General features: G+C 37.6%; 1 protein-coding gene across 5 annotated transcripts in view; it reads right to left on the bottom strand.

Moving 5' to 3' along the window:
- fbxw7 (F-box and WD repeat domain containing 7) overlaps positions 1 to 27864 on the bottom strand; it is a 130897-nt gene that overhangs the window by 51910 nt on the left and 51123 nt on the right. Inside the window, exon 1 of one of the 5 annotated variants that reach the window (XM_043247112.1) lies at positions 14073 to 14445. The exons of the other annotated variants lie outside the window; for them this stretch is intronic. Coding sequence (XP_043103047.1) covers positions 14073 to 14297 — 225 coding nt within the window. The 5' untranslated portion in view covers positions 14298 to 14445. Of the gene's footprint in view, positions 1 to 14072; positions 14446 to 27864 lie in introns of those variants that run through there. 5 annotated transcript variants of the gene reach the window in all.

The raw sequence follows: 27864 nt of genomic DNA on the forward strand, positions 1-27864 counted from the left end.
AAGCAAACCAATATTAAATGCCAATATTAAGCAAACCTGCAAAATTAAATGTTAAATAAGACAAATATAATGTGTGTATTGAATCCCATTTTATTAACCAATGTCTCTGCTACTGACCTGCGATGATCCAGTTCAACCATACTTGGCAAAAATGACAAGTGTGTATCATTTTTGTTACTGTTAAACAGTGTCGGACTTTCTTCTCCTGCATCACATACTTTATGCAATTTGTCTGGGCTGCGGTCTCTACTGTACAGACATGAATTTACATTTCCTTCAGCCTGAGGCATATGGTGTGAAGACTTTTACATTAAAAATAAGAACATTTCTATATTAAAAACCGGTAAGCCAGCCCTTTCCAGATTGAAAAAGTAACTGAAATGTTACATGATGCATTAATTTCCATAAAAAGGAACTAAGAAAAGTAATTAGGGAGAAATTCAATCCAGTTAGGGTAACTTTCCCCAACACTACAGCAATATTATCAGGTTTGGATGCATCAAACTATAATTGATTGATGATCCATGGAATCTGTTACACTATTCTTTATCTCTATGCAGAATAGCGAGAGAGAGAGAGAGAGAGAGAGAGAGAGAGAGAGAGAGAGAGAGAGAGAGAGAGAGAGAGAGAGAGAGAGAGAGAGAGAGAGAGAGAGAGAGAGTAAGTTTAACTTCTTCAAAAACAGTGGAGTTACAGAGAACGGTCATGTAGCTTGCCAGTTGTCTTTTTTTTTTCCTTTTTTCTTTTTTTACACACACACATACATCAGTGCTGACAAGTGTGTGTTGTGTGTGTGTGTGTGTGTGTGTGTGTGTGTGTGTGTGTGTGTGTGTTTGTTGAACGTGCTCGTGACCTGTGTGTGAGTTTGTGGGAGAAATAAGATTTGCTTTTCACAAGTATTAAAAAGTTCTTTCATGGGGAAAACATGGAATTTTTTTGTCGCTTTTATCCTATCGTTTATTAGCTATATTTTTTTTGTTTAGTCATTCTTCTGCAGTTTTCTGTTTATTAATCATCTGAAAAGTGCTGTGACTAATACTCCAAAGAGACTTACAGTATATAAAGCAATCAGCCTCAAGCACACAGCGCACATATTTGGATGGATGCATTTCCCACATGCCGCTAGTTACAGTTTTGCTTCATATACATTATTTTGGCTTGCCATTTATAATAAGTGTTTATAGTGAATGAGTTGTTTGTTTTATACTTGTACTTCTATTACTCTTTCTGTTCTGAACAGAGCTGTATTTAAAGGATTTAAATATGGAGTGAACAAACCAAATAATTTGTTTTGTTTACTGTATGTTACTCCTGAATTAAATCATAAAATGTGTCCTACACATCAACCGACTTATGCTCATTCTATGCTAATTAAAAGGACATCTCTCCTTTTAATTAGCACAGAATGAGCATAAGTCGGTTGATGTGTAGGACACATTTTATGATTTAATTCAGTATGAGCCATGTACACTTACATGTAGAAGTATACAGTACAGTAGTTACTGAGTGACAATTTAAGATTTTTGCTTGGAGATACACAACAAATTAAATGTTTAAAAATCATGTGCTCGAGTACTTGTCCATCAACTACAACAGGGTCTTATTTTGGAAAATATTCACTATTCTAGGCTGCAAACTGCCCCCCCCAAAAAATGTAATATAGTGTGTTGCAGCTTTAACGAACAAATATGAATTTTATTTATTTACTAGAAAACGTCTGACCTGAGGGTCAACCATGACCAGTGCTGTCATTCAGCTGCTCTAACTGGAGTGATTGGCAAGTGAGAAACAATTGCAATGGCTTTCAAATAGTAGATTGGAATAAACTGCATCAAAGAACAGCAATGACTAGAATAAGCTTTATAGGAGCGTTCAGAGCTATTATAGTAGAGGGTTTCCAAGCTCAGTGAAAACATCAGCTGTTAGACCACACTGCCACCTACTGTTCACCAACTAATAGTGCACAAGATTAAATAACGCTTCTATTATTAATGCTTTGTTGACTTGCATAGATGCTGGGAAAAACATATGTAGTGCACCGTTTGCAGTGTTTTTTTTTTTTTAAAGACTTTGCTTACCTATCATGAACCAATCCAGCGATGACATCAGTGGAAGGTAGCCATAGAAAGAAACAAGAAAAAAAAAAACACTTCAGTCACTAGATTTTTGGAATGAGGTTCATAGGTTATATATTTCCACTGAAGCACAATTGACGGTTTTTCCACGCACATTTTTTCTTTGAACTTCATGACAGCTAGAACGCAAAATGCCTTAAAAATAAGCATGCATCAAATGTTATTATCTACAAAAACTGCTCCGCTTTCATGTGGGGGAAAAAAAAACACTAGGCCTGCCTTTAATAATAAGGGGCACAGATGGAGCAGGCTGAATCAGTAAATCAGTATGCCGATTCTCTGCAGCTCTTCCGTCAGAATGACTGAAGACAGGAGAGAGCAGGATAAACAACAGGCCAGGGTGTCTGTGCATGCTGATGGAGAACTAACGCAGTCGAGTGTGTGTTTCTGGTTGCGGATATGGGCCACTTGCAGAAACACCCCAGGAGACTCCATAAGGAGTTTAATTAGCAAACTAAAACACAAGGTGTTTGACACAACATTCATATAATTGGAACAGAAGTGATTGAAAGAGAGCCAAGTGAAAAGAAACTGCTTTCAGTCCCTCATAAACTATTGCAGTCCCTGCAATAAATTACCTATTAATCAGCTGATGAAAAATAATGATCAGAACTGAAACTCAAACCAAAATTGCACATCCATCAACCCATCAACTACCTAGTGCTGTCAAAAATCGCAAAAAATATATATATATATATATATAAAAAAAAAAAAATATATATAGCATATATATATAAATATATATATATATATAAATGGATTAATTGTTTTCTAAAAATTTATTATTCAAAAATGTTATACCTTAAATGGTTTTTCAAAAATTTATTATTCAAACGTGAAACTTCATAGTTACACTACATAAAGTGCTTCATTTCCTATTTATAATTGCATTTATTTGGATTGTTTCTTTAACTACACGAAATGAACCTCAACATAAAGAATGTTTCAGTAAGAACTTGATGGGATTAACTTCATCATCGTATTAATGCGCCATAAAAGTAATGATATAAAATAAGCCAAATTAGTACAGAAGTCCTCTAAGTAGCAAAACAAGCACAAAGTGAAAAGGACACCAATGAAGCTGATCCTTCCAGAGAAGTAATGTCCTCCAAGAGAGACAGGAGGCTCAGACAGCAGTAAACTGGCCTGAAGTCACTTCTGCCACCCCAGAGAAGACATACTGTGCTGCTGACATCATTCCAAGCACTGAGAACAGCCAAAGCCTGCAGATTGCACACTTTTGATCTCTGAACACACAAACCAATCCTCTCTGACCTTAGAAGCCTACAAGATTACAGACTGTGAAACAAGCCAATGTGTCTTACAACAGTGAAATCAGCAAATGCATATAATCAGTGCTGCCAAACCGATTAATCAAAATCAAGGTTATCCAAAAATAAAGGTGTGTGTTTATATAAAACTATACATGCATGTGTACACAAAATATATTATGTAAACGTAAACATTTTGGATGCGATTAATCGATTTGACTGCACTTTATCTAATACATACTTTCACGATGCTCGTTTACTTCATATGGGAAGCTTATAAGAATTCACATGCTTTCTTTATCCTTCAGGGTTGACCAATGTTGCCATTAGCTTGCTTTCATGTATACTAAACCCACTTGTGCTTATTAACGGAGCCCCAAAGCAAACGCATTAAGATTCATCTGTGTTATAATGAAATCATACATTTGATTCCATCTTCCATCTAGCAGAGTGTTTTTTTGAGGATAGAGAAGGATAGGGAGTAATGTAGGCCTAAAGAGACTGTCTGAGATGAAGATGAGGAACCAGGGACTGACTAGAAGACTAAACACAGAATCAAAAGACCTGCTAGATTCTCAAAGTTATCCCTCATTATTGATCTTCAGAGACTGGCCCAAGAGAATCCCATAACAACCAACCATCCAAATATTACACAGCAAGAAAATGCAAATGCAACTAACTTTCCACTTCATGTTCATCTGCAAAGGCAACTGCCTAAAGGACACTGTGTTCTTGCTTTGCTCAGCACTGCACAAATCATCTGAGATTGGATACTTTCAGACGTTCAAGAAACGCGGGACTTCACACCGTAAAGACCAGACTCTTCACTAATTAATTTTAGTCAATTTAAATGAAACAAAAAGGTCAAGGTTTCACAAAGACAGAGTTGTAGTCACAATGTGGTTATGGAGACACAATCGCATGCTGATCTTTTAAAGGCTCATGTTTTGAAGCATGCTGGTAATCAAACTGTTGATGCTCCCCATAGCATTCCTGTTATTGAAGTCAATAGGGAATAACGGTTTGCTTCTTCAAAATTTATCAACATCTTTTGTATTTAACATAAGTAAATTTCGATATATCGATAGATATAGACATGCTTAAGTCAGGCTTCCATAAATTAACAATCAGGATCATCTAACGATTTAATGCAATAAGCCTCATGCTGAGGTCACAGTTCATTACCAGATTTAACATAATTTGATACCATTTCATTACATGCAAATGCATGAATTAAGAATTAATGTCACGGATCATACTGATATAATGATAACATGCTGATCAGAAACTCAAAAAAAAATGCAGAGCTACTCAACGCATATAGAGAAGCATTACATAAAAGTAACACCTCATCTACTGAGCACATTACCAAGTAGGCTGCAAATAAAATCTCTCTACAGTCTTATTATCATATAAAAAGCATGGATAACTTAACACGTGTGTAATCTGCGCACTAGGCAGGTCTGGTCTCCTAATGTCAAGTCAGCACCAAGTGTTCTCAATGTGCTGGATGAGCAAGTCATGAATATTTAACTCAATATGCTTATACAACACAATTTAAAATGTCCATATTCAGTGAGGCCATCCAACTTGACTTCATAAACTTAACAAAAACAAAAGTACTCCAATTACTAAATAGTGATGCACCACTGAATACTTCATATCATACATTTAGTTACACATTTCTGATCTAAATGGTTTTACCTAATGACTCCCAAATGACAGAGAACTTATAAACTACGAAAGTATTTAAAAGAATATTCTCTTCCTAAGATTAAGGCCACATTTTTTTCTGAAGTGCATGAAAGATAAGACACTTCTACTACAAGAAAAGTCACGAATTATGGTAAATCTAATCACAGCCCAGTGTTTACACAGCGGACAATGCTGATATGTGAAAGTCTCTGGATTCTATGAACGGAGCCAAAAAGGAGAGGATGCAAAAGCAGTAGCATTTTATTGCAAGAGTATCAAACCTGATAAGCACAACTTTCCTCCCTTTGGCAAGTTTTTATCCATGTATTGCAACATCAACGAGTGCAAGTTGTTTGGTAACCAGTTAAGGGGGCTAAAGAGTTAGGAATTATCGTATAAGGATGCCGTTTGCTGTTTCTGTGATGCACTGCTTTGACTGAAATAATCTGTTGTGTGATCGGCTTGAAATGAAGTGATTACTTTGCAATGCTCCAGTTAAGTTGATGGTAATGCTAGGATCCTATTAATAACTAGGCACGCCAATGGGTTACATTCGTGCACGGAAAGGCCAAGTCATTTATTCAGCATCTCAACTCAGTGAGGTCTCATTACTGAAATCAAATCAATTGTGATCAGAACCAGTGAAAAAATGCATTAAATTACTGGAACGGTTATACATCATTACACTGCATACTATTATGTATCATCAGCTATAAACCTTCCACCATCAGGTAGGGGTGGGAGCGCATGTTTTATTGGATATGCAAGCTTATATACAGGTTTTATAAATAGGTGTGGAGAATGCCTGTGCTCCGTCACCAACATGATACACGGTCTTGATCAATCTGGGAATCCGAGTCAGGTTTCCTGAGCTGAGCAACAAACTCAACATGGCTGCTGCAACTTCACTTGCTGTATTCAATGTATCCATGACAGATAATTCATTAGGCCAGTACTGAAACTATGATACTGCAGTTGCTTCTTTTATAAGGGACCTAAATCCTTTGAGAGATCTCAACCACATGCCTCTTGGATACTGTGCAGAAAATACAACAGTGAAAAGAGCGCATCCCTAAAAACACTTAGGAGTTGGAGTACCTGTTATCTCTAGTGTCTGAGTACACAGATGATCGTGTGTGAATTGCATATACCGTGCAACATACGGTGTTGTAGTTGAAAAACTGAAAACAACACTATTCTGAGCAAGACACAGAGATAAAATCATGGGACTGAAATAGAGGAAACGATCAGAGGTCGGTTTGAAAGGATATGCTCAACCAGCTATGCAGCCGGCTACACGTGTTCAGTCGTCAGTGAGGCACGTAGTGGGTATGCGATGCCTTCCAGATCCTCCGCTCCGGTGTCTGCTATAAATCTGTCTTTGCTTTTTCACTCAATTCAAAGAGCAGGCCAGAGAAATGCCCTCTCTCACACAATCAATCTAGGGGGCAATCTAGGCTGGACCACACAAGCAGTGGCACAAGCTTTATGGCCAAATTAAATGAACCATGTAGACAGCTGCGCCAGTTACACTGTGGCCATCTGACTGCTGCTGGACCGCAGACAAGCCAAGTAGCAACGGGTAGGGAGGAAAGGCTGATGGAGAGGGGTTGAGGGAGTGAAAGGTGAGAAATGTTCCCAAAGAACTAGGGATGAGGACCAGACATGGTGTTTAGCCAGGTTCTGGGCTCCGGTCCCAGTCTAGTACAATTTGTACTGCAAAAATACAAGTCTCATTCACTCAGGCACAGGTCAAGATAACTGTATTTGGCAGTGAAAAATGGGCAAGACTGATCCTACCATAGACTTTTATTGTGCTGAGATATGAGGACTGCATGACTGGCCTGAGAAGAATTTGCTGTGCCAGTTCTGTTAGCACTTTATGTTACAGTCCTGTTCTATGTGCATAAGCTTAGTACTTACAGCAATTACAATAAGTGGGTAATAACTACTTACTAACCTAAGCCTATCCCTAAACCTTAAAGGAACAGTTCACACAAATTAGTATTCTGTCATTAAACACTCAACATAATGTCATTCTAAACCCATAATACTTTTAGTTATCTTTGAAACAAGTTAAGATATTTCTGATGAATTCTGAGAGCTCTCTGACCCTCCCACAGACAGCAAGGACATTGTTAAAAATTACCCATGTGACATCAGTGGTTCAACGTAATTTTATTGAAGCAACGATAATACTTTGAGTGCGAAGAAACCAATTAACTATTCAACAATTTTTCTCCTCCACATCTCCCTGGACACAGCTTCATAAAATTACAGTTGCACCACTGATTTCACAAGGACTATTTTAAAGTCTTTAGTAGGTTTCTGGACATTGTGTTAGGATCCTCGCTATATCTGTATTACATAGATGATCTAAGGTCTTACAGGTTTGGAACTACATGAGGATGAGTAATTAATCACGGAATTTGGGTGAAATATCCCTTTAACCAATGTAGTTACTATTTAAAACCAGTATAGATAACAATAATAACTAAATATCATCTGTGTTCTGCAGATGAACTAAAGTCAGACATGTTTGGAATTAATGTTGCCCATTTTCATTTTGGTGTAAATTCTCCCCTTAGCAACAAGAGTGCTTGATTAATGGGCTAACAGCCATCACAGCATTGAGTCCAAAATAAATAAATAAAAATAATAATTCAGGGCAGTTGAGGTTCTGTCAGGTCAGGTAGAGGAGCATCCTTAGAGAAACACAGATTCAGAGTAACTGCTGCTTGACCTGATATCCCAAGCAAACCAAATACCAACTCTCAAATTATCCTGATAACCAGACTCGGATTACAAGCTGTTAACAGCATCAGTGTGCTGACAAAGCATATTTAGCACAAACATTCATTATTGCAGTGGTCCCGGATATTAAAACGCATGAGTGTTTTTAAACCGAGCAGCCCCATCTTCAGTTACGGCCCCTGGCTCTCAGCAGATGCTGGGAGCTTGTGACACATTCCTGGGCCAGGAGAAAGCCTCTCTCCCACACTGCTAGCTCTGCAGGAAAATGTCAGCACCTCTTGGCAGCCTTGCAGCAGGTGGGAGGTCTTCAAACACATGGTAAAATTTTGCTGTCTGACTTCAGCTGTTTTTTTTTTTCTTTTTCCCAAACTGTTGGAAAACTGAGGGTGGCCCGAATTCAGCGTCAAAGGGCAACCTAAGAAACAATGTCAGCACTTCTTGGTGGCTTTCTTGCAGGGGTTGGTGTGCTGCGATCATGTGCCAGCTGGGTTGAACCGATTACACTGTGTGTATGCCACTTACCTTTAGCTTGACAAGTAGTTCAGCTTCTGTGCGACGTTATGACTTCTACATCTTTTCTATTGCAAAAGCTACACATTCAAAGTGATCTTGACATGACGGATTAGCTGAGAATGCCGCAATACTGTTTGCCCAACACTTTCTGTTTGTCTGTCCAGCACTGGAATGGGCCTGCTCAGAATAGCTTTGGGCAGATGCCTTCACAGAGCGTTATTTGGAGCTCAAGGGCAATGCAATCCCATCATCTTCCTCCTATAGGAGTTGGTGCGGAGGGGCGGGAGAACACATCAGCTGACTGGATACTCAAACAGTGCTCATACACAAGAAGGTGAGAAAAGGTCACATAGGTAAAACCATTTTTGTTTGAGATGCTGCCAAGACCGAATGGAAAGAGTTTCAATACATGTGAAAACTATTTTTGCCCTTTTCAGAATTTCACACACGATTGAGAGCCTTGGGCTGATCTCTATCCACAGTACAATGACAGAATGTTTACTTAAAAGAAGGATAAAATAATAAATGTGTGCTTCTGAAATCTAAAATAGTTTGGAGAATCCAGAAACTGTTCAGACGGTTTAAAGCACTGGTCTTGAACTCCAATTCCTGGAGGGCCACAGCTCTGCAGAGTTTAGCTCCAACCCGCTCTAAATCACACCTGTTTGGAAGTTTCTAAAATGATCCTAAAGAACTTGATTAACTGTATCAGGTGTGCTTCACTAGGGTTGGAGCTAAACTGTTCAGAGCTGTGGCCCTTCAGGAATTGGCGTTCAAGACTTCACCCCAAAATAAAATCGCTTGGCCCCATTCCCAAACTCGTTAAAGCTTAATTAGTTTTTGAAAAAAAAAAAAAAAAAGGTTGTTTTTGACAGCTTTTGACTGTCCCACTGACTGCCAAAACAACTGCCACTGTCAAGGTGCAGAAAAGTATGAAAGACATGAAAAGCTGAAAGCTCCATCTGCTGTCAGTGGTTCAACCGTATTATGAAGATACGAAAACAAAATAACTTTATTCAAAGATTCAGCACTGCAACATCACCGTAGCGCCATATTGGACAGCATCCGTAGGCGCACATTACATACGCAGTTCTGTGTTAGCACAAGGGAAAGATATGACTTTTGTATATTTACAGATTGATTTGCACAAATAGCCTATCTTTCCATTACAACTGACACTGGTAATTGTTTGGCAGCCAATAGGACACACTTCAAAACTATATTAAATTGTGTCCCGAACAAAGCTGATGAGTCAGATGAGATGTTAACAGGCTTATTGGCAGTGTCATTATTCAGTTATTATTTTCGGAACTTATGAAATAAAGTCTCACACCTCAGAAAAGCAAACTATCCAATCCCGCCAGATGTAACCATGTTTGTAGCTCATACACTGCACTGCGCTGTATATCACTACACTAAAGCAGTTTTTATACTTTCTCCTAGCGTTTGCCGTTGTACTATTGTTTGAAGAAAAAAAAAAAATGCAGAATCTACAAACATGTGAAATAAAAGTACAGAAAGCCTACCAATAAATCACATAAAGGGTACTGAATTGTTAGTTGGGGAAGATTTGCAAGAAGATATGATATTGTATTGTTTTGTACGTTTAAATGACTGCGGTGGCTCAAACCAGCTTAACAAAGGGCATTTACAATTAGCCTATCTGCATTTGAAACTAAACTGATTACAACATAATTATAAATTAATGTGTTCATTGTCTGTGTGCACTATTTACATTGCGTGTGGGTGTATGTAATGCGTTTTTGGACAGACAACATAACATTACTTTTTTAATAAAAAGTTGATTAGAAATAACAAATCAAGTGAGTTACAGTCCTCTGTGTGGAACACTGTTGTGTACGGAACATGGTTAGTCACAGGGATGCATGCGGTTTTTACTTAATTCAGCATTTATTAAAATGTTACTTTGGTATTGGATTGATGCTCTGTATCTCCCAACACTGAATTTCAAGTATCGGAATCAGAAGCAAAAACTGCAGATTGGTGCGCCCCTAGTTGGTTGCTCTACAACTATTATCTAGTTTGCTTGTTGTTTAAATGAGTAACAGCTTAGCTTTTGAGTCTTGCAACACAAAATAATATTCATAGGAAATACTCTCATCTAAAGGCAGAAATATAGACAGTATGCAATTAAAGGAAACTACGGTCGCCAAGTAATCTGGGGAGCATCATGGGATCAAAATGTTGCAGTCTATTTTCTAGAGTTTGAAAAAGGAAGGTTCTAAAGGTATGACCTTTTCCAAATGAAATATACTATAGACTTCTATTTGCCTTTTGATCCACCAATTTACGATAAGACCTGTGTGAGCTTCACAATGCCCGTACATGAATACATGCACCATCTTGTCTGAATTTAAAATAAAGCCCCCATGGCGAACTAACCACAGTGCATAGAAACACAAACACAAACAGATCAGAGTGCAGTGACGACCCTCAAAGCCAGAGCTTAAAAAAAAGCCTGGACTGTACAGCATGTAACATTTACCACACTTCAATTTGTTTGAACGTGCTGCAGGGCTTGTGTGTGTGTGGGATTGTTAGCATATGGCTCACACACAGTTCTTGCACACTTTAGAACATCTTTAGCAAGACTTCTTAAACAACAACAACAACAAAAAAAAGACCTGCCTGCCATTTGAGTTCCTGCCAATCAAATATAACGTTTTTTTTTTTTTTTTGCTTTTTCCATAAGTTGAAATTAAAACAACTGCATGCTGGAGTAAAAAACCAGAGCACTATCAACTGGCTAGAAGAAAAAGATAATTAAAAGATTAAGAGAAATATGTGAGTGTGACTTGGGAGTCATAAAGACATGGAAATATGAAAGTTACATTTCTGGTTTGAAGAAAAAGGTTTGGAATCGTGAGGTTCTGCAAATGATCATTTTTGGTAAACCATTACTTTAAGGAAACTGGCATAGTGAGACTTACAGGCCAAAAGGTAAGAGCTCATGTAGCAAATGGCTCTTGATGGTGACCATGGCAGTGGCATAGCATTGATGGGCAGGACCAGATCATTTTACCCAAATGGCAAAGCAGAACCGGAATAGAAAAGTGATATGCACCCAAGTGGTCTGGTGTGAAAACTCAAGTTCATTTCCTGGGGGTCTTTTCAGAAACAGCTGACTTCTATACCAGGCCTGGGAAAAATAGAAGGTTTCGCCCCCTCAGCGTGTCTTCATTGGAAACTCTGTTGGCAGCTATTTATAGTGACTCTGAGATGGGGCAAGGGCTTTTAAAAAAAAAAAAAAAAAAAAAACAACTGGTGGAAGAAAAAAATTTGGCATGAATCTGACTCCATATCAAGTATGGAATATTTGGGTGTTAAAAAAGTATTATTCTACACGCATTCCATGTTGGACGATTCTGCCATTTCCTTTCTACCATAAAAGAAGCCATTCATTTATCCTCAGCGGACCCTACAGAACCTGCTGAGTAAAGTTTCATGGATCTTATATTGGTCTATGGGGACCATAAGAAATCCAAACTATTCCATTCACTGGGACCAGCTGGTGGATCTCAAGTCACTTCTGCAAGGTGGTATCTAAACCAGCTGCTCATTTGGAAAGGCATGGGGACGCCTGTTTTGTGATGTTGAGGTTTTCAGATCTATTTTTTGCTTGTCTATTCCTCATTTTGGTTTGAGGGACTCTGCAGTCTCAACAGATGCCTGATTTTACAAGGAAGGAAGGGACCAGTCTTAATTTTGAATGCCGCTTCTCAAGAACAAAGACAATCCTCAAGAGGAATGTTTCCGGAAGTTAATCTTCTGGAAGGAACATGTGCACATTAGTGATACAGACCATTTTACTTGGCACATCATTTGGTTAGGTCCATCTCTTGAGGAAAAATTGGGCACTGAGCCCATAGTTATGGCAAATACTGCAGGGATTCTTTATTTACTACGTGCTTAAGTAATAAATGACTCAGGTAAGACATCAAGTTTCCATTGACCTAATATGAAAAGCTACATACTAACATTCAAAGTCTGAGGATTTTTTTTTTTAAATGATGCTCTAACAAAGAATGCATTTAAACCCAGTAAAAGCATAAAATTGTGAAATACAGTAAAAAAAAAAAAAATTTTTAAATATAATATTTATCACATTGTGTTTTATTCTGGTGATGGCAAAGCTGAATTTTCAGCTATATATATATATATATATATATATATATATATATATATATATATATATATATATATATATATATATATATATATATATATATATATAGAATTAAATGCACAGACCCCAACCTTTGGAATTGTAGATGTATTTTCACGTACTTCCTCTACATATTTATCATATAACTAATCGCCTTCATTCATATAACTCTTCATTACTCAAATTCCAGATAAAGGTTGCCTAAGGTTGACAGCGTTTGAAATAACTGCGTTATTCGGAAGCTACAAGCAAAAGCCAGCGACACTAGATACCGAAGACTACAATAGAGGCTGCCATAAATGGTAACATCTATAAAAAGAAGTTTCTGAAAGTATGATTTAGTGATGAAGAAAATTAACTTTCTTGTTATCTTCAGCCGACCCACTTGAAGAAACAAACATGTTTGTTTGCTGTACCCTAACGTGCCCTTATTTTCCAGTTAGCAAGACAGCTTCAAAAATAAATAAAAATGATAAATAAAAAAATGGCTGGTACCGGAAGGTCACGAGTCAAGCTTTAAGCCAGTTGGCGAGGTGCGACATTGCAGCGAGTTGTCCGTGAACAGTGCTGTCGTGCACAGTGTCCTTCCGGCCTCTCCCGCTTTGACTATTCAGCACACGAGTCACTGCATTATGGGATTGGTAGGACGTTACGAAAACCAGAGCAGCAGCTGCTTTTCTAGCCAATCAATACAATTTCTCTGGGTCTGGGCAGGGTTAAAAATAGGAACTCCCAGGCAAGTCTTTTTAAGGTCACCGGATGGGACATTGCTGGTGACTAAAGAAATTGTGACAAATAAACTACACAAGCATATGCTTTTTTTCTATCCTTGCATCTGGTCAATATTATTACCCATATGTTCCTTCGGGTAAAAAAAAACTATTTGTCAATGTTGTTACGCGACTTCACTGAGTAGTATGTGTAATGTCTAAGAAAAAAGCATTAAAATGAGCATGTCATACTGTGCTGCATTGCTGTCATAGACCGGCGCTGCTATATTGAGTCTCCTGACTGGGCCCAAGCAATTACTGCTATTGTTGGTTTAAGAACGACAGGGAGACTGAAGGTTGAACGATGACTCACAATCCCAGCAGATACCGATGCATTTTAAACAGCACCAGAAAGCACTCATTCTATTCAAAATCCAAAAGCATTATGCTAAGATTGAAATTTCCAGGGGAACTACTACAAAATTACGCATACTGTATAAATCAGGTATGTCAAGTAAATATACTTTTTCTTAGTAAAAACAACGGGTATAAATACTATTACAGTTATAAATGTTTAACGCAAGAGCAGTTTTGTGAAATCACCAAGACTGAAATGCCCAGTTCAAACTCACATCAAGAGTGAAAATAAATATGCATTTGTGGCCAATAATACATTGTCTACTCATTTACACATGCAAGTAAACAGAACCATGGAGTGAAGTGAGCTATTAATTTTTCAGACCAAACCAACTGCCATTAAAGCAGGCATGCTGTAGGGCATATTCATGTTTAGATTCCTGGGACTCACCCGTCTGCGACAGAAGGGCAGACTCTGAGCTATGATGTTGATGCTGAAGATCTTGAGGACTTTCTGGGGGGGTATAGGCTCCTTGGTGACATCCTTGGGGTCAGCCAGCTCCAGTGCCTGGCTCTCCGGGAGAGCCTGGGGAGCCTTCTCCTTGCCCGAGGACTTGGTCATCTTTCTCCTCGAGCTGGCTGACGAGAAACGAGGAATGGGGCAATGCCGCAGCATTGCCAACCCAGAGCTAGTAGGTCATATCCCAGTAGACGCAAATTTGTGGGATTTGGTCAGTGGCAGAATCACTGAATTTCTCCAGAAACCAACTAGAATATTTCTGAGTTTTAAGAGACACAACAGCTCTAAGTGTCCACGCCAAGCTCGCTGCTCTGCATTGTGGCCCCTTTTAAAATATCAGAGGGTCTGATGTCATCAGTGAATCTGTTGGGCCAAGTGGCAGCTGTCCTGAGCTGGACTACCCCCACTTAAGCACATGAGCATAGGAATCTACTTCCCTAACCCACCATGGAGCAATGTAGATTTACATCAGATATTGACATATTCCTTTATCTCTACCAAATTTAACTGAGAACTTGTCTACAACATATTCAATGTTTAAAAAGGCCATGCTGTCTAGTAGCATTTAAAGACTTGTAAACCAGTGTGTACTACAGGATTCTGCATTAGTCTGTTCACACGTGGTGTCTTCTGTGCACTCCAGTCTGTTATTTCAAATGATAGAGGCACGGTTTGCATGCTCATAATGGAAGGGATGCAGTCGCAACATGCACGCTGTGTGACACCCTAATTTTTTTTATTTTTATTTTTTTTAACATACACAACATTTTCAAAATTCACATTTCCACACCCACTTAAACTGGGAAAAATGCTACACGTTTGACCTGTTGTTGGCAGTGTCTCCATGTTATTAAACAGTACCTGTAAGTCCACAACTCTCGAGCAGCAACAAAAGTACCATGTACTCCGCCATTACTTTGTATGTTTGTTCCCATAAGATTCCCATATTGTGCGTTTAAACGAAAACAATAATTGTGGCTTTTTAGAAACTTGCATTGAAACTGGTTTTCAGACCCCAAAACCCCATTGTCGTGTAAATTAACAAAACGCATTAAAAAGTCTACCGTTTTGGGATGAAAAGAAACGACATCAATCTCTAGATTTTAGGAGCTTCAGGCCTAAATTGTAACAAATTCTGTAGTACAATGTACACTGGTGGAATATAAATTGTTCCTATGATGCCGAGACACAGGGTTTATTAGAGTCAAATTGACCCGAGAGGGCCGATCTCATTTTTAGCCCTGGCCTGGAAACCCAAAAGCTTCGGTCCTCTCACTTCATACAGACCCACATAAGCCTTGCCCTAATCTCATGGCGCACAACTATGCGCCGTATGTGCAGTGTTGAGCCTCGGCCTGTTAGCATGACTGGCACAAGGTAATTGCAGGGAATGCCAGAAATGTGAGGGATTTAACCCTGGCTCCTGCAGAATGTCAGGCACAGCCTTCTGTTAGGAGGAATCCTTTATTCTGCATGCCCATCGCTTTTTAAATATAGCCTCACTAGGGCAGTTGGGGGAAGAAACTAGGGTCTGGAAAGGAAGAAAAGGGAATTTTCATTTAGGAGATCAAAAACAGATCAAACCACAACTTCATTTTCAAGGAAAACAAAGGCTACTTCTGAGAAAATAAAAGCCAACTCTAACAGAAAGTCACCTAAAAGGCTACAAAAACTAACCGATGTCGCTGTATTTAAATTTTGGCGATGTATAGAGTTTTTTTTCATAAACAAGTTGGACTCTTTACCAAAAGGATGCTTTGCATTTCCAGTCTCCAGTGTTTCTAGTCAAATTAGCATACATTCAGAGCAAACAATCTAATGTAAAAACTATTAAAATCTTTTTTTAAAAAGCACATGGCGACATGATTTACTCCGAAAAAGGTCTATGCAGTACATGAGCTAATCAACTGAGAACAAATAAATCACTTACATTTTGTCATACAAAAGTTTTAGTCCAACATTGCCATAAAGGCAGAAATATACATTGATACATTATTCAAATAGTCTATATTTACTTTCCCCAAAAGAACATTTTCATTTTTTAGTTGAAATATATAGTTTGAAGTAAAATACCCATATAATACAGAAAAAGACAGACACGCGTGCTCCAACACACTTTCACTTCAGTCACCTGAAGCAGACACGAGGCATTTCTTAAGGTCACAAGGGTCGTCTTAAAGCAGACAGCGCTCTTAAACAGCCTCAAAAAACTGATGAATCGACGCAGACAGCAACTCGCAGCACTTCACGTGTGACAGTCCACCTTCACGGTCATGTGTGAGAATGAGATCTGCTGTAAACTCCACCACGAAACTGGGTTAAAACCCGCAGACAAAACAAAAAGCGCAGGATATGCATACTGATTTGAATGGGAATCGGGTGACATTATAAAATGGATTTATTTATATTTTCGTAGTTTAATTGGAGGCAAATAAAGGCAGTGTGCGGCAAGCCGCCCAGTCTCCTTTTACTCATAACTAAAGCATTGAGACGAAGGGCATATTTCTTCCTCTACTGCTCCAAAACAAAATAATAAAGTATCAGAGACGACTGCGTGTGAGAGCATGACACTACATACAGCATAACTATGTAGTGCTCGCACACAGACGAGGCCAAAAGTCTGCAGTCGACTCATCAGTAAAAAAAAAAACCCCAAATGAGCGATTAAAATTTCAAATGCTCATGAATCATTTATGTTTAACCTGCTTGAGGGAAAAAAGTTTTCTTCACTAAGTTCTTTAGGGACAAAGTTTTATGACAATAGCACATTTAGCATAAAAGGCAATCCTCCAGTGAAGCTCTAAAACGAGAGATTTCCACGTGGACAGTTTGCAAGGGCATTTGAACGCTAGTTCATAAAACCGCTGTAAGTTTCGTCAAAGATCTAATAATAGTTTGAGCAGTTTTTGCATAGCGCCACATTCCTTCTAGAGTTTTCAATAAGAGCACGAAGTTGCATTTTCTTTTAAATTTCAGACCTCTTATAAAACTTAAAAAAAAAAGTTCTGCGTTGGTTTAAAAGTAGTTCATTTATTCTTCGTGAAGGTTAAATTCAGATACTACTTTTTTTTTTTTTTTTTAGGCATTCTCCGCAGTTGTTCATTCCTAATTGTACTATATATACACATAGACACACAAACACACTTAAATATATAATTTATTTCATAATTAAAAGTGGTTCACACCCGAACAGAGTATTATGTGATGTTTGCAGCTTAGAAAAAAGTATAATCACATATATTTGAAAAAAGAAAATGTTTAAAAACACAGACTAGGACAGTGAGAGATCTGAAGTGTTGTGATGGATGTAATGTAATATTAACGGAGAGGTCTTTGGTTGTTACTGGTGTAGCCGTTTTCCCAGAACAGCCGTGAAAGAGCTTGCGGATGTCATTATGGTAATCCTAGCTTGAAACACCTGATGTAGACTCAGATTAATTAAAGCGAAAATCAAATCAAGACTTTGGCGGCCTCACGTGACAAAGCGTGGAACTGCACAAAACCGCAAGATGAACATTTTCACTTAAATTAAATCTGGCTCCAAATAAGGGCATGGGATTTAAAACGCTCTTACATTTCAGACACTGAATTCTCTCGCTTTGGTAGCAAAGATTGTAAAATACTTGGCAAAACAGGTGAGCCTGCGCTTGCATCATCTCCAATAGACAATCTGCCTCACCGCTTTACCCAGAAATCTAGCGCTTTCTTCACTGCAACACCATCCAGGCGCTCTTCACCTGTTCATCATCTTACTTTTACACTCCAGTGAGTCTTTGAGCAGATGGATGGGCTGATAATGAGGGTTGCCAGGCAACGTTTTGAAGGGCTCCCATAAGAAAGTTCCACCTCACAGGAAACTGCAAGGCAGGAAGGAGTCATCTGCCCACCCAGACATGATGTCAGAGTCCTCCTGGATGCACGCACTTCTGTCGTGAGCTTAGGACTGCCATTTAAATGCATTCAATTGCTACTGTTCACCAATATTTAGGAGGTTTTCTCCCCTCCATTTCAGTCTCCATTTGTGTCACAGTTTTGGTTCCTTGCAAATGTGCTCTTTGGCTTGCTTGGTTGGGGACACACTTTTGGCAATGCTATCGACTTGATTGCACAGACACTATAGGAAGAGAACTAAATTGTCCGTTGTAATCAATGAAACAATGAGGAATTGACTTTAATAGAAAATTTACTTTTTTGTTCGTTTTAAACAGCAAAATTGAATTCAGTTTTCTTCTGTACTTTTTGCACTACTAACACTATTTTTTTACTCTAAAAAACTGTCAAGTTGCTTTGACAATCTGTATTGTATAAAATGCTACACAGAGAATTTGGTGAAGTTGATCTTAAAAGTGGCATAATATGATAGACGATTAAAATAGTAATAATTCATACATTATATTTAAATACTGCTGCAAAACCTAATTGGGAATTTATTTTGTACGACTAACCACTTTGGGCTTTTGCCTGAATCACCATCTTTTGGTAAAAGAAAAGATCACAGTCCTGCATAAACAACCCTGATACTGAATACAAAAAAGCTAAATATTCAAATAAGACAGCGGAGCGCTGTAGATTATAGATGCATGAGGCTTGTGGGTGTGTTCGTTTCCTTCAGTTCTGTCTGGTGGATGACACTCAGATCCTTGAAGAAGAGTTTAGAGTACATGAATCGGTTTGCGAGCGTGAAGACGGCTCCACAGAAGTCAACTGATCAAAACTATAAATATGAATGATACCAACCTTTATCTAGAAGAAAAAGACCTCCCCGTTGAGCGCGCAATTGCAGATGCACACAGATTTTCATTATCTAACATTTCACTCGATGGAGTTTAGACACTTCTGGATTGGGATAAAATGATACCTCACTAGACAACAGCAGCTCAGTGTTCAGGAGAAATTCTTTCATTGTCATTAGTGCACAAGAGACAACTGTGAGGAGCCTCCACATGACCTCTGACTCGGCTTCACCCAACAGTTTCTCAGAGGACAGGTGTCCACTTACTGCCTGTACACAAATACGACACACCAAACATGCTGTAATAGTCAGCAAGCATACACACACACACACACACACACACACACACACACACACAGCTGGGTAGTATACTGAGATTGTACGAGTTATGATTGCATTTTTATAAACTTTATATGATTGGCCAACAGAATTCATATTGACATACAACAGCTGTAATTTAAGCACAACTAATTATAAAAATAAATGAAAGGAAAAAGGACACAGAGCAAGCTGCATTGAGCATAATCCAAATTCTCCTAAACATAAGACATTTACATTAAAAGTGTCACATACAATTATATATGCATTGTTTGTAGGATAATACTTGGCATGAAAAATAGCACTAAAAAGAAATACAGAAAATAAAAGTTGGCTTTTTTTTATCCAAATAGAAAATCTTTTTTTTCCCCTGACGTTAAGAAGGTTGATCAGCGCTATTATATATTAACAGATGAGACCTATTGCTTACAATTTTTGTAAACAAATAAAATGAACCAAAATAAATCATTTTCATGGCCATCACACGGCAAAAACCTCACCTGTTAGGGAAAATATTCCATCTGCAGATGGCAATATGGCATGCGATGCCAGTAAGATTACAGATACTAATCACAAGGATACAGATGCATCCTCTTTTCTTACAGAACTGGTTTACTTAAGAAAAAAAAAATTCTGGCTAATGTTCTGTCGTCTCTTCAGGAGAACACGCAAATTTATACATAAAATACATAAAAAAAAAAAAAAAAAAAAAAAAAAGGTTGGCACTGAAAACACACATTTGAAAACCAAATTACGAACAACAAATCAAATCTGAAAATGTGAAAGTTTAAGCAAGCCTGAAACTCAGGTAATCCTTGTGTACATGGAGCTCAGCGCGGCGGCTTTCAAGACACAATGTCTTAAACCTACAGAAGCCCAGCGATAATTCACAGCTCTTCACATGACGCCTGCACCGCAAGACATGCCCAACGCAGTTTCCCTGACAGTGTGACAGTCCGCCTCCACGTGTGTGCAAGAACAGGTTAAATTAATGAGCCCTGTTCTCCAATCCGTCACATCCACTCGGTGAGTCATAAGACACGAGGGCGAGTAAAGGACAATTTTTCTTTTTTTTTTTGGTGAACTCTATCTTTAAGAACAGTTTTGCAACTTTGCCTTTTTTATTTAAAGCTTAGCAACAGTGAATCTCAGGAGGTTTGCATTGCTCCGATTGTTTTAAACTCCCAATCTCAAAAAATTATTTAAAAAGAAAAACAGGACTAAGACTTATAGGTTCATATTCTAGGATTTAGAAGTCATGGAATAGATCAACCACGAAAAAGCAGCTTCTGACTCGTGACCTCTTGTATTCTTGTAACATCAAAAGCTGTCAGTATTCAGTATTTAAGCACAAGCACGGAAAGTGGACCTTGATCTTTAATTTTGTGGTTGGTTACAGCAGCAGACAGCAATTTGCATCACTGTCCACACTGACTTTCAGTCCGGGACGGTAAGGATTAGGGGGCGTTTACAAAGGACGTGTTCAGCCAGAGGAAAAGGATATAACTCAACAGAATGGACCTCAGGGGTCTTGAGATGTGTTTTTTCAAGCACATTAGGAAAACCATTTTTTACATTGACACCATCTCAAAAACGCAAGGTTTGTGTTGCTGGACTAAAACACAAGGTCAAAGAGATCAGTCTGATGCATCGATAAACAGGCATAAAACAACAAAAAAATGTACATGTTTTAAAATATTATTATGGACGGTCAACCCTAATTGAGCTGAGCAAAAGACCAAACTGACAAGTATAGAAGCACAAAGTACATACCAAAGCAGACATTATTATTCGGTTTTGGCGCAATATTAAAGTAGTAGTAGTAGTAATAATAATAAAAGGAACAGTATATACGTATTGTAGTGACTGAGATCAAAGCATGAGACACAAGCTTGATCACACTCTTAGGCTCACGCTACAAAAACACACTGCAGTAAGAGCTGAGAGTTGTGCCGTATGACCGTGTGGTGTTGTGTCCCGAGAAAGGGCATATGTAATGAGACGTGCATATGAAACATTCAGAGCGCTCTTCCTGTGATGCAGCAGCTCCAGGCTCCGAGTCTGACAGATGGTGCCAGTCAGATGATCCCAGAGTGGGAAAGTGCCAGTGCTTTCCTCCTCTCACCTGGGGATGAGGGGAAAGTGAGTGTGTTTGTGCTTCTTGGCATACCAAAGGTCTACTGTTACTCTGTTCACACAGAGAAGGGTGGGGTAAAATGAGCCGCTTTACACCTAAAACGTCCTCACGGAGAAATGAGGTACAGCGAATACACCAAATTAACACTGCTGGATGTCACGAAAACAAACCAAACCAAAAAAAAGGTCATTAAAAAAAGAAAATAAGCTGCATCGGGGTCGAGGGGTAAGATGAATCATGGAACGCTGAACAACTTCAAATAAAAATCACCATACGGTGAAAAAAAAGCTTAATCATTCAGAATATTTTTCTGTACATTAATAGTATTGCATATTATAGAATATTAGTGCTACTTAAAACACATATTAATGCCTTATTCTACATCCCTAATCCCACCCAATACCTAAACTTAACTACCTTAACCAACTATTAATAAGCAGCAAATTAAACATTTATTGTGGGAAAAGCCGTAGTTAATAGTTAATAAGTGTTACCTATCCTAAAGTGCTACCGATAAATTAATATACCAGGTGAAAAAAATCCAAGCATCTGTATCAAATCAGAGACCTAACTGCAACCACCGTCCTAAATCAAAATTCACATTAACTAAAAAAAAAAAAAAAAAAACTTAAAAAAAAAAATGTATGAATCAAAATTAGAAGAGATTTAAAAATGCTAATAAATATTAGGCAATTTAAAGTATTGAACAATAAATAGTGAGTGGGGCTACAAAAAAAAAAAAAATTTAGCATTCAAAATTAAAATGGTGAAATGCAAAAAAGTTACATGAACCCAAAATAATTAAATGTTAACACAAATGTATCTAATCCCATTTTATTTAACAATGTCATTGCTGCTGAGCTTTGATGATCCAGTATAACTATACTAACAAGCAAACATGACTTTAGATAAACTAACAATTGTGCTTCATTGTTTTTTAACTGCTGAGTATTGGAACAACTTTTCCTGTATTCCACTCTACAGACATGAATGTACTTTTCATTCAGCATAAGGTTTATTCATTACACATAGAACTTCAAATATATATATAAAAAAAATAAATAAAAGAAACACCAAGCTCTTCTCATAAAAAGTAAAGCAAAAAAGTAACTAAGTAATGTAATTAGTTCTTTTTAGGCGGTAACACATTACTTTTAAAAGTAACTTTCCCCAAGATCAAATAGGGCAAATAAACCGGGTCAGTTTTAAAAGTTATGTTATCTTTATCAGCAAACAACTTCTTTTCAGGCCATTCCTGAGCTCAAAGCTGACATTAATTGCAGTCATTTTCCCAAACCATAACTCAAGGCCAAAGACGGCAGATCCAAGAGATCTAACATGACTTCTCCGGTGCGAATAATACCGTAAACGTGTACATAGCCATTGAGTGCTTCTGAACACACAGGTCAGAGTTCAGCAAGTGTTGCCTCAGTCAACTGAGACCAGATCAAAAAAAAAAAAAAAAAGTATCTTTTGATGCCGCAATAATTTTTTTTGAAATCAGAGCGAGATTAGACCCACCTCCACTCCACTTGACGACAGCAGAGGCTTAACATCAACTCAGTTACCAGACATAACATGTCCATTTCATCTTCTTTTCTTTGAAGACCATCTGTGAACCCACACAAGCTGTTTAAATACACTCGGCTCTCTTAATGCGGTCGTCTGATGCTAACACAATCTTCAAAGAACCACACCGCCTTTCGTCTGGGTGTATGTTTTATCACGTCAGGTCTACACGACCGCTTAATGTATGGACAAGCTAACATCAACATTTCTAGCTTAACGTCTCTCCTGAATATCCAACAGCTGCTGTCCTCCCGTTCGCTCGCCATCAGACGGACGACGTGGAAGTCGCACTGCAGGACTGCGACCTAAAATGACACCGCAACGACTTCAGAGGACAGCGGGATTCGAATCCAATTAATCGGCTGTCGCTAAAACTCCCTAAATTAGTCTCAGATGGCAACGGCTTTAAAGAGAAAATGTGAGGAAAAGCAGCTTGTTTTTCGCCACACTTAAATGATACGGTACGTAACGGCGTCGCACACTTTATAATCATCAATTTACTCTGAGGATTCAAAGAATTTTCAATCTATGTCCCAATTATTCCAACTTCTTAAAAATAAAAGGGTTGGGGTTTTGTGAAGGGGTGGGCGAGAATATATATATTTCTAATTAGCTCGTGTTTAATTACAGATTTAATTTAAGGAACGTCTTCTGGGCATTTTCGTCCAGCTTGTTCATTTTTCAGAGTGTTTATCCATGGCCTGATTCAATAGTCTGTTTGAATCCATAAAAGCCATGGCTTAGGTTCAGCACAGATCTAAAGAGGCTCCCGGTTCACATAACGCATAATACGGGTCTGCTTTCATCTCCGTCTTTGGATTTCAGGAGAAACGACACTTCCTTTCTGATGGGAAACCTTGATGTGTCTGCGGCTTAATCCGTCACAGTAATTTGGCAACGGAACTTAATTACATCTTAGATATTACGTAAACCATGAACAACGAATGCAAATGAACAAATAGCACTCATCAGAATTCTGCAAAATTACCATTTGTTTTTGTAAAAAAAAATAAAATAAAAAAATAAAAATCACAGCTAAATAAGGGCGCCTTAAACCGTTATAAAGCAGATAAGAGTTAGCAGGATGGAAATGCCTTGTAATGCGAACATTACACCATACTTTATCTTCAAAAAAAATTTAAACGTTCTCATAGGTGCTCAGAAACATTTTCTAGCCTTTCAAGTGATCTGCAAAATTCAAAAGATAAGCTTTTCAAAAGCAAGTAAGATGCACATATAACAAATACTAGTACCAGTGTGAGTTGGTTATACAGTTAACCCAATTAAGATTTTTTTACTAGTTTCCTAGTGTCAAAATTATTTTCAATAAAAACAAATTTTGTATGTTTTAACCAAATGTGGATACTGTCATTAAATACTTTAACAGTCATTTAAAAGGTGAGGTACATTACAGGAAAACATTTTTCTTGCTTAAGTATTGAGTAGCCATGTTTCATCTATCTTTACACGTTTGTTTATATGGAACTGCTTCCACGTTCATTTCTTCAGTCCTGCTAAATCAACCTTGAGGTCAAGACTTTGAGTTTAGGGGCTGACGTCAGATGAGAAAGTGCTGTGCTTCAGTTCTTTATTCTGTCGTCTTGCACTGCGTGAGGGAATTCAATCATTTCTAAGCTTAACACAAACACTATCAGTTACAAGGTGTTGCTTTTGAATACCAATTTGGCATTAAAACCCGCAGTTACTTCTATCCCAGCCTTTTCAAGAGCCCAACATTAGCATACTACAGTAAGCTCTGAATGCATTAAAAAAACAAAAAAACACGGAACAACATTTCCTCAAGGACAATATTGCAGAACGACCTCATTTACAAAAGGTTCAGCATTTCCTATTCACGTTCTTAATGAAATCTTGATTAGCCAGGAGGATTAGGACACTAGCCACAGATGCGCTCTGTACCACTGAGACCAAAAAGTTTTTCGGGTTTTTTTTTTACTCAAAATGACTTCAAATGCCATTTTCACAACTGACTGGTCAGTGGGGTTGACTAATCTACGAAAACAAAATCCTTGGTCTGGCGTCTTACTTTAATAACAGCTAGATCGAACACAACAGAAGAGAACACTGTGGCTTAGAAAAAGAATAAGAATAATAATAATAACGTTTTCAAACTACTTTTAACTTACCATCATGCCATAAACACTCAACGTAAAAAGCAAAAGCCAAAGACATTCAGATAAAAATATTGTTTATTGTATATTTGATCTATAATAATCTGTATCAGCATTGGCCTGGAAAAACACCCATCGCTCAAACCCTAAAGCCAACTAAATTATATGTGCAGTATTGACCATCCAAAGCTAGAGGTAAAACGATTACCCTGCAAAAATATATGCTTAAAATCCAAATATTTTAAACCAAATAATTACAATGAGCCACACAAAGATTACTGTATATCTCAAGCAAATGTTAATTATATATATATATATATATATATATATATATATATATATATATATATATATATATATATATATATATATATATATATATATATATATATATATATAGACAACATTACACAACATACTAACATTGACAGTAGTATAAATTATGCCAGCAAAATATAATATGTATAATTTTTTTTATCATTCAGGTTAGGCTTTCTGCAGGCTAGACTGTTGGCGGTAATATCGATATTAATCCCCAACGGCAGTTACATCACTTGCCCACCGTGACGCCGTACCACACCATCATCTTGATCACTTGGTTGAGTGAGAGAACAGCCCACTAAAACTGAACAGTCACGAACACATCAGACTCCAGAAGAGCGAGGGGAGAAAGACCGCTTACAATATTTTGGATTCTGTTGACTTCCAATCTATATGAAAATGGAAGTTTAAAAAAAACAAACAAAAAAAACAAAAAAAAAAAACAACAGGTGATGGAGAACCAGCTTTACTGATGAGATGCGCATTAATATCTCGTACGATTTTTTTGCCCAGCTCTAGTTCACACATTATAAATGATACCTACACAATCTTTGTGCAAGCTGAAGTTTTTACAGTGTAATGAAATATTCAATAAAAATTTAAAATAAGCGGTCATTTGTTAGCATTAATGTATTAATGAACATGAACGAACAATGACCCACATTTATAAACTCTTATTATACTTTGTTAATGTTAGTAAAAAAAAAAAAGAATACATCTGTAAGTTCATGTTAGGTCACATTGCATTAACTAAATGTTAACAAACTTTAATTTGATTTTAATAAAGCATTAATAAATGCTGAATTTAACCAAGTATCGTTTATTCTTAGTTTATGTTAACTAATGTAGTTAAATGTTAACTAATGAACCTATTGTAAAGTTTTAACAAATATTCACTCTTTACTAAATATTAAAATCATTGTATTCGTTCAGGACAAACACAAAATGTATGAGTTTACATATTTACATGTTTATATCGATTATAAAAAAATTAAGCAAATAAATTGCAAAATAAACTAAATATTAAAAATTAAAAACTATATTCTATGAAATTATTTTTATTACCACTTATTCTCTCCAAACATTTCTGTTGACCCCTAGCACCCTGATGAAGATCCCAGTTTGAAAACCGCTCTAAAACCAACTAAAAAGGCTAATTAAAAATAATAATACAACCTAAAACTTAGCAAGATCCACTAATCCTCCATCTTAGCCCCATCCCTACTAGACTTGCAGCTCAGTAGGTTTTGTTTGGAAGGGGAAAAGAAGAACAAACAACAACAACCACCACATCCACATCCTTTAGAAAAGGCGCACTCCACACACCACTGTTCTGTGAACTTCAGCCCTGCTGCGGCTGCCTCAATCAGATAAGCACCGTGTTCTCATCCAAAACACACAGCGACTCCAAAAGCGGATGAGACGCTGTCCACACACAGATGCGATAAGATGTTCTCTGGAGATTCACTCACCAGTAACAGAGCGACCTTCTTCATGCTGCGATTCCCCATGGCAGCTCGGAGAGATTCAGCTCAGTCACAGACAGAAAGGCTAAAAGATTTGCAGGTCGTCTTCTGTCAGTGCGTTGACAAGCGTGTCGACATCATGAGGATGAGGAGGGTCTGTGCGCTCTTGCATTCCCTCCCCTCACTCTTCTCCATCTCCGCTCATTTGTATTTCCTCTTTGCTCAAAAACGGACCCGATCTCTTTTGATTCAAGCCGACCAGTACACATCAGAAGGAACATTTGGATAGCCAAAACACACACATTACTGGCATCTATGGTTTGTGATGTTTACATTACTAGTCCACCGCTACAGCCCAAAAACCTTGGTCACACAATGCAGAGCCACATATACACATCAGTTATTTTGGTTGGCTGAAGAGTCAGTATGTCAGTGCCCAACCTGGTTTAAGAGGTCACTTTTGTCTGACCCCATCAATACTCAATGCATATCCAGATGCATTTGACATAAGGAACATGATGGTGTGCTCATGCTCAATTGCAAGCATATATATATATATATATATATATATATATATATATATATATATATATATATATATATATATATATATATATATATATATATATATAAACAAGCAGTCCAGTTAAAGCTCAAAGGCTTTTCTTTTGAGGTCAATGACAAGTAAAAACAGGCATCTCGCAGCGTAATACAAGCCTGCTGTTTGAACCTTCAGACGCGGACAGGCCCAGACCAGATCAGAAAACTCTCTCCACAAAAATTCCTCAGGAAATACACAACTTGCGAGATGATATTTGGAATGACATGAGCGCGAGAAAAATCACAACTGTTTTATTTTTAGGTAACTCTCTCTTTAACTCATGTTTCCTCAAATGGAACTAAAACTTATAGATTCTAAAAATAAATGAAGACTCTAAAAGAAATTTGTTTAATAATACATGGTGTAAAATAAAATGTATTCATTAGAACCATTTCAATTAAATTGTTTTTTTTTTTTTTTTTTAATTATAGTGTCAAAATTCAGTAC

Source organism: Puntigrus tetrazona, chromosome 1 (genome assembly GCF_018831695.1).
Source record: "Puntigrus tetrazona isolate hp1 chromosome 1, ASM1883169v1, whole genome shotgun sequence".
In the NCBI taxonomy this organism is placed as follows: Eukaryota; Metazoa; Chordata; class Actinopteri; order Cypriniformes; family Cyprinidae; genus Puntigrus; species Puntigrus tetrazona.